The sequence below is a fragment of the Nerophis ophidion genome, linkage group LG13 (assembly GCF_033978795.1).
Source record: "Nerophis ophidion isolate RoL-2023_Sa linkage group LG13, RoL_Noph_v1.0, whole genome shotgun sequence".
NCBI classification, from domain to species: Eukaryota; Metazoa; Chordata; class Actinopteri; order Syngnathiformes; family Syngnathidae; genus Nerophis; species Nerophis ophidion.
The window spans coordinates 7,592,454-7,603,299 of NC_084623.1; the positions used below are offsets into that span (position 1 = coordinate 7,592,454).

Consider the following 10,846-nt stretch of genomic DNA (forward strand, 5'->3'; position numbering starts at 1 on the left):
GAGATGGGCATCGCCACCACCCGTCGACTGGTGCTGAAGAAAGGTGTGGGGCCGACCTAAAGGTTGTACAGGTACGACCATATAATCTCACTAAAACACTGGTAACATAATAAGCAGATAAGGGATTTTCCAGAATTATCCTAGTAAATTTGTCTAATAACATCTAAATCGCTCCCACTGCCTTCGTCTTTTTTTTTTTGTACTCCTTCACTCTCACTGTCCTCATCCACAAATCTTTCATCCTCGCTCAAATTAATGGGGGAATCATCGTTTTTTCAGTCCGAATCGCTCTCGCTGCTGGTGGCCATGATTGTAAACATTGTTCAGATGTGAGGAGCTCCACAACCCGTGACATCACGCGCATATCGTCTGCTACTTTGTCTGCTACTTCGGCTGCTACTTCGGGTACAGGCAAGGCTTTTTTATCAGCACCAAAAGTTGCGAACTTTATCGTCGATGTTCCTATTAAATCCTTTCAGCAAAAATATGGCGATATCGCGAAATTATCAAGTATGACACACAGAATGGACCTGCTATCCCCGCTGAAATAAGAAAATCTCATTTCAGTAGGCCTTTAATCTGCCCTATAATCGCCTCACATATGAAAAAAAGATTGAAAAAAGACCATTCATTGGCAATGCGCCTTATGATTCGATCAGCCCTATGGTCTGGAAAATACAGCAAATTTCAACCAGTTTGCATTTTCCACAAAGCAAAGTAAGGATAACTTAACCCTTTCCTATTCTTCTCATACTCCACAACAAGCGGAGGCTGATCCGCCTCCGCTTGGGATGGTTTCCTGTGGACGGGACTCTCGCTGCTGTCTTGGATCCGCTTTGAACTGAACTCTTGCGGCTGTGTTGGAGCCACTATGGATTGAACTTTCACATTATCATGTTAGACCCGCTCGACATCCATTGCTTTCGGTCCCCTAGAGGGGGGTGGGGGGGTTTCCCACATCTGAGGTCCTCTCCAAGGTTTCTCATAGTCAGCATTGTCACTGGCGTCCCACTGGATGTGAATTCTCCCTGCCCACTGGGTGTGAGTTTTCCTTGCCCTTTTGTGGGTTCTTCCGAGGATGTCGTAGTCGTAACGATTTGTGCAGTCCTTTGAGACATTTGTGATTTAGGGCTATATAAATAAACATTGATTGATTGATTGATTGAACTAGAAAAATTGGTCAGTCATTTTGCAGGTTTTCCGGGGCTCGTGGGAAGCCTGTGCATGAATTCCGCATGTAATAAGATGTTTCTCCATCCTCCTACTGGACATGTTTGGGTGTTTCCTTTGAAGGATCTTCGACAGCAAGTAATCTGTGCAGCCAGGCAAAGGCAGTCAGACAGTGCAGCCCTCGCTATTGTCACCTGTGAAATCGATTTTCTTGTTAGCCCGGTGACATTTTATTCCCTTTGGATCCAGCGTTTTTCGATCTGGAGGAAAATGAATCGTCCCTTCTTCACTGCTGAAGTTAAAGTGCAGAAGCATTCATGCTGCAGTATATTATTATATAACATATATGGTGATATAATCTTTATGATTATTGGCTAAGCCAGCGGGGTTCAAAGTGTGGCCTATAGGCCATTTGCGGTTTTATAGCTATTTTTTTTAAAGGGGAACATTATCACAATTTCAAAAGGGTTAAAAACAATAAAAATCAGTTCCCAGTGGCTTGTTGTATTTTTTGAAGTTTTTTTTTTAATTTTTCCGGTCTCGGAATATCCCTAAATAAAGCTTTAAAGTGCCTTATTTTCGCTCTCTGCGAAGACACTGGCCATTTCCCTGTGACGTCACACAGTGCTGCCGATGTAAACAAACAATGGGAATACCACAGCAAGATATAGTGACATTAGCTCGGATTCAAACTCGGATTTCAGCGACTTAAGCGATTCAACAGATTACGCATGTATTGAAACAGATGGTTGGGGTATGAAAATATTGAAGAAGAAACTGAAGCTATTGAGCGAATAGCGATTGACGCTATTCATAGCCATAGCATGGCTATGAATAGCGTTAGCATCGCCGGTAAAATGTGCGGACCAAACGATCAGGACTTTCGCATCTTTTGACACTGGAGCAACTTAAATCCGTCGATTGGTAAGTGTTTTTTTCGCATTAAATGTGGGTGGGAGGAAATGTAATATAGTTGCAAATGCATCTGCAAGTTATCCATACATCTCTGTACCATGTCTGCTTTAGCACCGCCAGTGAATAGCATGTTAGCATCGATTAGCGTTGCATGTTAGCATCGATTAGCTGGCAGTCAACATCAACAAAACTCACCTTTGTGATTTCGTTGATTATCGTTGCAAATGCATTTGCAGGTTATCCATACATCTCTGTGCCATGTCTGCCTTAGCATCGCCGGTCAAATGTGGAGACACTCTGGCACATTCAATGGGGGTCTGGCGGCAGACACTTTGGCATCTTTGGGCCAGTGGTGCAACTTGAATCCCTCCCTGTTAGTGTTGTTACACCCTCCGACAACACACCGTCGAGGCATGATGTCTCCAAGGTTCCAAAAAATAGTCAAAAAAACGGAAAATAACAGAGCTGAGACCCGGTGTTTGTAATGTGTTGAAAATGAAAATGGTGGGTGTGTTACCTCGGCGACGTCACATTCTGACGTCATCGCTTCCAGCGCGATAAACAGAAAGGTGTTTAATTCGCCAAAATTCACCCATTTAGAGTTCGGAAATCGGTTGAAAAAATAGATGGTCTTTTTTCTGCACCATCAAGGTATATATTGACGCTTACATAGGTCTGCTGATAATGTTCCCCTTTAACTCTCCGCAGCACAATCATTAGTATATGAAATTGTTTTGCTAATTTTGCAAGTATACACGTCACCGTCAAAAATGTTGTTACTTGACAAATTCTGCTTATTAGTAGGGCTGGGCGATATATCGAATATACTCGATATATCTCGGGTTTGTCTCTGTAAATGGAACATGGGTTTTACTTGTATAGCGCTTTTCTACCTTTTTAAGGAACTCAAAGCGCTTCGACACTATTTCCGCATTCACCCATTCACACACACATTCACATACTGATGGCGGGAGCTGCCATGCAAGGCGCTAACCATGACCCATCAGGAGCAAGGGTGAAGTGTCTTGCTCAAGGACACAACGGACGTGACAAGGATGGTAGAAGGCAGGGATTGAACCAGGAACCCTCAGGTTGCTGGCACAGCCACTCTCCTAACTGCGCCATGTCGTCCCCCATACTGCAGAGCAGGTTTTTCACAAGTGTATATATATATATATTAGGGGTGTGGGAAAAAATCAATTCGAATACGTTGTGCGATTCAGAATGGATTCTCATTTAAAAAAAAAATATATATATTTTTTTGTTTTGTTTTTATCAATCCAACAAACCACTAAACAGCAATACCATAACAATGCAATCCAATTCCGAAACTAAACCTGACCCAGCAACACTCAGAACTGCAATAAACAGAGCAATTGAGAGGAGACACAAACACCACACAGAACAAACCAAAAGTAATGAAACAAAAATTAATATTATCAACAACAGTATCAATATTAGTTATAATTTCAGCATAGCAGTGATTAAAAATCCCTCATTGACATTATCATTAGACATTTATAAAAAATAAAAAATAAAGAACAATAGTGTCACAGTGGCTTACACTTGCATGGCATCTCATAAGCTTGACAACACACTGTGTCCAATGTTTTCACAAAGATAAAATAAGTCATATTTTTGGTTCGTTTAATAGTTAAAACAAATTTACATTATTGCAATCAGATGATAAAAAGTTGTCCTTTACAATTATAAAAGCTTTTTACAAAAATCTACTACTCTGCTTGCATGTCAGCAGACTGGAGTAGATCCTGTTGAAATCCTATGTATTGAATGAATACAGAATCCTTTTAAATTGGGAAAAAAATCGTTTTTGAATCGAGAATCGTGTTGAATTAAAAAAAAAAAAAAAGATTTTGAATCGAATCGTGACCCCAAGAATCGATATCGAATCGAATCGTGGGACACCCAAAGATTTGCAGCCCTAATATATATATATATATATATATATATATATATATATATATATATATCCATCCATCCATCCATCCATCCATCTTCTTCCGCTTATCCGAGGTCGGGTCGCGGGGGCAACAGCCTAAGCAGGGAAACCCAGACTTCCCTTTCCCCAGCCACTTCGTCTATCTCTTCCCGGGGGATCCCGAGGCGTTCCCAGGCCAGCCGGGAGACATAGTCTTCCCAACGTGTCCTGGGTCTTCCCCGTGGCCTCCTACCGGTTGGACGTGCCCTAAACACCTCCCTAGGGAGGCGTTCGGGTGGCATCCTGACCAGATGCCCGAACCACCTCATCTGGCTCCTCTCCATGTGGAGGAGCAGCGGCTTTACTTTGAGTTCCTCCCGGATGACAGAGCTTCTCACCCTATCTCTAAGGGAGAGACCCAAACTCATTTGGGCCGCTTGTACCCGTGATCTTATCCTTTCGGTCATGACCCCAAAGCTCATGACCATAGGTGAGGGTGATCGACCGGTAAATTGAGAGCTTTGCCTTCCGGCTCAGCTCCTTCTTCACCACAACGGATCGGTACAACGTCCGCATTACTGAAGACGCCGCACCGATCCGCCTGTATATACATAAGTTGTGAAAATTTACTGTACAGTATGTGGGCTTGAGTCCTAATACAAAAACCTCACAGTAATGTCTGGTTAAATGCTAAAAACATTGACTGCCTCAAAAAAACGGAATAGAAATGTACATGAAAATCGAGAATGTGGGATTTTACAATATTAACTATGACGGATAAAACACTGAATATTGACAACATATGCGAGTCACACCCGACATATTTTACAATCAAGCAAAACGCAACAAAAAAATTCAACAAACAGCGAAATTTGAACGTGAAGGGTAAAAAAAAAAACCCACCTACAATCTGATATATTGTGATATATCACTAATCTTCTTCCACCACCTGCATTTCAGGCTGGCCGCTCTGGCAACACTCTGTGGAAACGCTCCACACCCACACTGCTCGGTGCCTCGTCTGAGCTACTGATACTTAGATTACCATAGTAACCAATTAGATTACCATGGTAACTAATTATATGACCTTAGCAACTAGTATATCATGCAAAAGCGCAGATTGCAACCATTTAAATACTTTGTATAGTTCAAGACTTACGCTCATTTGAAAACATCACTGCACATCATAATGGCAGCTACAGTTTTATATCTTAAAGATCTAAAAAAATTATTTGGGAATGTCCGGCAGGCCAGATTGAAAAGCTTAACGGGTCGCATGCGGCCCCCGGGCTTTAATTTTCCCAGATCTGGTACAGACCCACCTTTCTCTTCCCTCACTGTTGCTTTCAAGACAAACATTCATTGCTGGTGTGTGAGGTTGATTACCCGGACAAGATGTCTGGCAGGACTTTGTGGATGAAGTCCTGCATGCACTGATGTTCCGAGGAGCGCTCCAGAAAAAGATGGAAGGCCTTCTGGTATCTGCTATCATCATTAACCAGACTCTTCAGTGGAGACGCCATGGCACAAAATCTGGCAATACAAAGTAAAGCAACAATCACGTTAATCTTACCAGCCACCAGTACTTTATTTTGTTTTGACAATTTGACATTATTCTCACATGTAGACCACATGACGTCATCATAACATGGTTTGACTAGGGATGTTCTGATCGGGGTTTTATGCTGTGAGATCGGCCGATACCAGCACCGATATCAATCACATTATAGCAGGGGTCACCAATCTTTTTGAAACCAAGAGCTACTTTTTGGGTACTGATTACCAGTTTGATACACACTTAAATAAATTGCCAGAAATAGCCAATTTGCTCAATTTACCTTTATTAAAAAAACCTATATATATATTAAAAAAAATGGGTATTTGTGTCTGTCATTCCGTTGTAGATTTTTTTTTCCTTTTACGGAAGGTTTTTTGTAGAGAATAAATGATGACAAAAACATTTAATTGAACGGTTTAAAAAAGGAGAAAACAAGTAAAAAAAGAAAATTAAAATCTTAAAATCTTCAATTTTGACTCTTTAAAATTCAACTGAAAAAAAGAAGATATTAACTAGCTAATTTAAATATTTTTGAAAAAAAAAAAAATATGGAATATCATTAGTAATTTTTCCTGATTAAGATCAATTTTAGAATTTTGATGGCATGTTTTAAACAGGTTAAAATCTAATCTTTGTTAGAATATATAACAAATTGGACCAAGCTATATTTCTAACAAAGACAAATCATTATTTCTTCTAGATTTTCCAGAACAAAAATTTTAAAAGAAATTCAAAAGACTTTGAAATAAGATTTAAATTTGATTCTACAGATTTTCTAGATTTGACAAAATATATATATTTTTAAATTTTAATCATAAGTTTGAAAAAATATTTCACAAATATTCTTCGTTGAAATAAAGACGCTGAAATGAAGAATTAAATTAAAATGTATGTATTATTCTTTACAATAAAAAAATACAAATTAACCTTTTAATAGGGACACAAACAAGTTTTGCATTGAAGATTGAACAAGCAAGGCTTATTTAAAGTAACTTTATAGACTCATGCAAAATCGAGTTTCAAATAATAATAATAATAATTAAAAAATATCAATGGCATATCAAATAAAATTTAAATACAAATTTAATGCCTCCTTGCTATTTGCAGCCTTCTGACGTAAATATCCAAATATATTGTAGCGTCCCGAAAGAGTTAGTGCTGCAAGGGGTTCTGGGTATTTGTTCTGTTGTGTTTATGTTATGTTACAGTGCGGAGGTTCTCCCGGAATGTGTTTGTCATTCTTGTTTGGTGTGAGTTCACAGTGTGGCGCATATTTGTAACAGTGTTAAACTTGTTTACACGGCCACCCTCAGTGTGACCTGTATGGCTGTTGACCAAGTATGCAGGCATTCACTTATGTGTGTGTAATATCCGCATATATTATGCGAGTGGGCCTGCACGCTGTTTGTATGGAGGAAATGCGGACGTGACGACAGGTTGTCCGGGTGGAAATCGGGAGAATGCTTGCCCCGAGAGATTTTCGGGAGGGGCACTGAAATTCGGGAGGATTGGCAAGTGTGAGAAATTGCGGTGTTACAGCGGCACCGCTGCTGTGTAATATCGGTGGGCCAGCTGTTGCCTCAAGGGCCAAATTAAATTACACGGCGGGTCAAATTTGCCCCGCGGGCCAGAGTTTGACACCCCTGGTTTATATTATTGTATATACTATGTCATAAAATCTGTGTCAGTTGAGTCGGTTCATAGGTTGCCTGTAGGGCAGGGGTGTCAAACTCAAATATAGTGTGGGCCAAAATTTAAAACTGAACAAAGCTGGGGGCCAAAGTTGAACAAATTAACCTTTTAGGACGGTGGTAGCGTGTATTGTAGTGTTTCGGAAGAGTTAGTGCTGGGTATTTGTTCTGTTGTGTTACGGTACGAAATGTGTTTGTCATTCTTGTTTGGTGTGGGTTCACGGTGTGGCACATATTAGTAACAGTGTTAAAGTTGTTTATACGGCCACTCTCAAGTGTCACCTGTATGGCTGTTGACCAAGTATGCATTGCATTCACTTATGAGTGTGTATAAGCCGCTTAAATTATGAAGCTGTATGGAGGATAAGCGGACGTGACGACAGGTTTTACAGAACATTGTTGTCCGGGTGGAAATCGGGGGATATTCGGGAGAATGGTTGCCCAGGGAGATTTTCGGGAGGGGCATTGAACTTCGGAAGTCTCCCGGGAAAATTGGGAGGGTTGGCAAGTATGAATACTAGCGGTGAATGCGGTGTTACAGCGGCAAAGCCACTGTATAATACCGGCGGGCCTGCTCTAATGTTTGTTTGATATTGCCTCAAGGGCCAAATGAAATTACATGGGGGTCCAAATTTGGCCCGAGGGCCAATTTTTAATGTCCAGCAGATGTCAGTATTTAGTGACACAGTATCGACACAGTATCAATACAGTTTTGCTGTGTGTCGAAACGATACATGAAGCCTCATCAACCCATCCATCCATCCATCCATCATCTTCCGCTTATCCGAGGTCGGGTCGCGGGGGCAGCAGCCTAAGCAGGGAAGCCCAGACTTCCCTATCTCCAGCCACTTCGTCTAGCTCTTCCCGGGGGATCCCGAGGCGTTCCCAGGCCAGCCGGGAGACATAGTCTTTCCAACGTGTCCTGGGTCTTCCCCGTGGCCTCCTACCAGCTGGACGTGCCCTAAACACATCCCTAGGGAGGCGGTCGGGTGGCATCCTGACCAGATGCCCGAACCACCTCATCTGGCTCCTCTCGATGTGGAGGAGCAGCGGCTTTACGTTGAGCTCCTCCCGGATGGCAGAGCTTCTCACCCTATCTCTAAGGGAGAGCCCCGCCACCCGGCGGAGGAAACTCATTTCGGCCGCTTGTACCCGTGATCTTATCCTTTCGGTCATGACCCAAAGCTCATGACCATAGGTGAGGATGGGAACGTAGATCGACCGGTAAATTGAGAGCTTTGCCTTCCGGCTCAGCTCCTTCTTCACCACAACGGATCGATACAACGTCCGCATTACTGAAGACGCCGCACCGATCCGCCTGTCGATCTCATGATCCACTCTTCCCCCACTCGTGAACAAGACTCCTAGGTACTTGAACTCCTCCACTTGGGGCAGGGTCTCCTCCCCAACCCGGAGATGGCACTCCACCCTTTTCCGGGCGAGAACCATGGACTCGGACTTGGAGGTGCTGATTCTCATTCCGGTCGCTTCACACTCGGCTGCGAACCGATCCAGTGAGAGCTGAAGATCCCGGCCAGATGAAGCCATCAGGACCACATCATCTGCAAAAAGCAGAGACCTAATCCCGTGGCCACCAAACCGGAACCCCTCAACGCCTTGACTGCGCCTAGAAATTCTGTCCATAAAAGTTATGAACAGAATCGGTGACAAAGGACAGCCTTGGCGGAGTCCAACCTTCACTGGAAACGTGTCCGACTTACTGCCGGCAATGCGGACCAAGCTCTGGCACTGATCGTACAGGGAGCGGACCGCCACAATAAGACATTCCGATACCCCATACTCTCTGAGCACTCCCCACAGGACTTCCCGAGGGACACGGTCGAATGCCTTCTCCAAGTCCACAAAGCACATGTAGACTGGTTGGGCAAACTCCCATGCACCCTCAAGAACCCTGCCGAGAGTATAGAGCTGGTCCACAGTTCCACGACCAGGACGAAAACCACACTGTTCCTCCTGAATCTGAGGTTCGACTATCCGGCGAAGCCTCCTCTCCAGTACACCTGAATAAACCTTACCGGGAAGGCTGAGGAGTGTGATCCCACGATAGTTGGAACACACCCTCCGGTCCCCCTTCTTAAAGAGAGGGACTACCACCCCGGTCTGCCAATCCAGAGGTACCGCCCCCGATGTCCACGCGATGCTGCAGAGTCTTGTCAACCAAGACAGCCCCACAGCATCCAGAGCCTTAAGGAACTCCGGGCGGATCTCATCCACCCCCGGGGCCTTGCCGCCGAGGAGCTTTTTAACTACCTCAGCGACCTCAGCCCCAGAAATAGGAGAGTCCACTACAGATTCCCCAGGCACCGCTTCCTCAAAGAAAGACGTGTTGGTGGGATTGAGGAGGTCTTCGAAGTATTCCCTCCACCGATCCACAACATCCGCAGTCGAAGTCAGCAGAACACCATCCGCACCATACACGGTGTTGATAGTGCACTGCTTCCCCTTCCTGAGGCGCCGTATGGTGGTCCAGAATCGCTTCGAAGCCGTCCGGAAGTCGTTTTCCATGGCTTCCCCGAACTCTTCCCATGTCCGAGTTTTTGCCTCCGCGACCGCTAAAGCTGCACACCGCTTGGCCCGTCGGTACCTGTCCACTGCCTCCGGAGTCCTATGAGCCGGGTTCTTTTGGCCTCATCAACCCATGTTTGCTAAATATGAACAAAAACTACACAAATTTGATTTAGAACAAAATAAAGTATCGACCAAATTACTCCAGTATCAATTATTTATTGATACACAAGCTTCGTTGATGACGTCATAGCGTCTCGTATCTGACGATGACTATTCAACGAGCGTGGAACGTTGTTCGAACGGATTATTGATTATTAAATGAAATTAATGACGTTATACCCACCAAAGCGACACCATAGACGACGAGTCCGGGTGCAGGTCGATGTCGTTTGTTCAAGAAAGGCGCCTTTTTACGCCGAGCACAAAGGCGGAAGTAGGAACCAGGAAGTGGACCGTAGAAGAAGACGTTGGTCACGAGGTGCAAACATGACGTCATACTAACATGTCGTTCGGGTGCAGGGTTTTGATTGAAAAAGACAAATGTTTGCATACTTACTGCGCGCTTCTGCGAGCTGCAGTCCGAGCTGGAAGGAAGGAGCCGCCGACAAACCCTCTCACTGCCTTTTAGCCACTGCCTCTTTTTCTGCAGGTTAAAGGTACTTCAACACTTGTTTGGTTAATAAATCAACCAGTATGTGGATAGTAACTATCATAAATATATGCAGATATTATCTGTGTTCAGCATTTTCTTTTTTTTTACAAAATAAAAAAACATATTAAAAACGGACCCAGCCTATTTTGACTTTTAAGTATAGATAGATAGTACGTTGATATATATATATTAGGGGTGTGGGAATACGTTGTGCGATTCAGAATCGATTGTCATTTAAAGATATATGTATATTTTTTTATTTATTTTATCCATCCATCCATCTTCTTCCGCTTATCCGAGGTCGGGTCGCGGGGGCAACAGCCTAAGCAGGGAAACCCCGACTTCCCTCTCCCCAGCCACTTCGTCTTTTTATTTTTATTTTTTTTTAATCA

General features: G+C 43.4%; 1 protein-coding gene across 2 annotated transcripts in view; it reads right to left on the reverse strand.

The window, feature by feature from the left end:
* LOC133564183 (histamine N-methyltransferase-like) overlaps positions 1–10,468 on the reverse strand; it is a 22,607-nt gene extending 12,139 nt beyond the window's left edge. Inside the window, exons 1-2 of one of the 2 annotated variants that reach the window (XM_061918327.1) lie at positions 10,359–10,468; positions 5,411–5,557 (exon numbers count right to left, since the gene is read on the reverse strand). In XM_061918327.1, the coding sequence (XP_061774311.1) occupies positions 5,411–5,547 (137 nt within the window). In that variant the 5' untranslated portion in view covers positions 5,548–5,557; positions 10,359–10,468. Of the gene's footprint in view, positions 1–5,410; positions 5,558–10,145; positions 10,300–10,358 lie in introns of those variants that run through there. The other variant, XM_061918326.1, reaches the window with a different exon arrangement.
* Between the last annotated feature and the right edge of the window lie 378 nt (positions 10,469–10,846).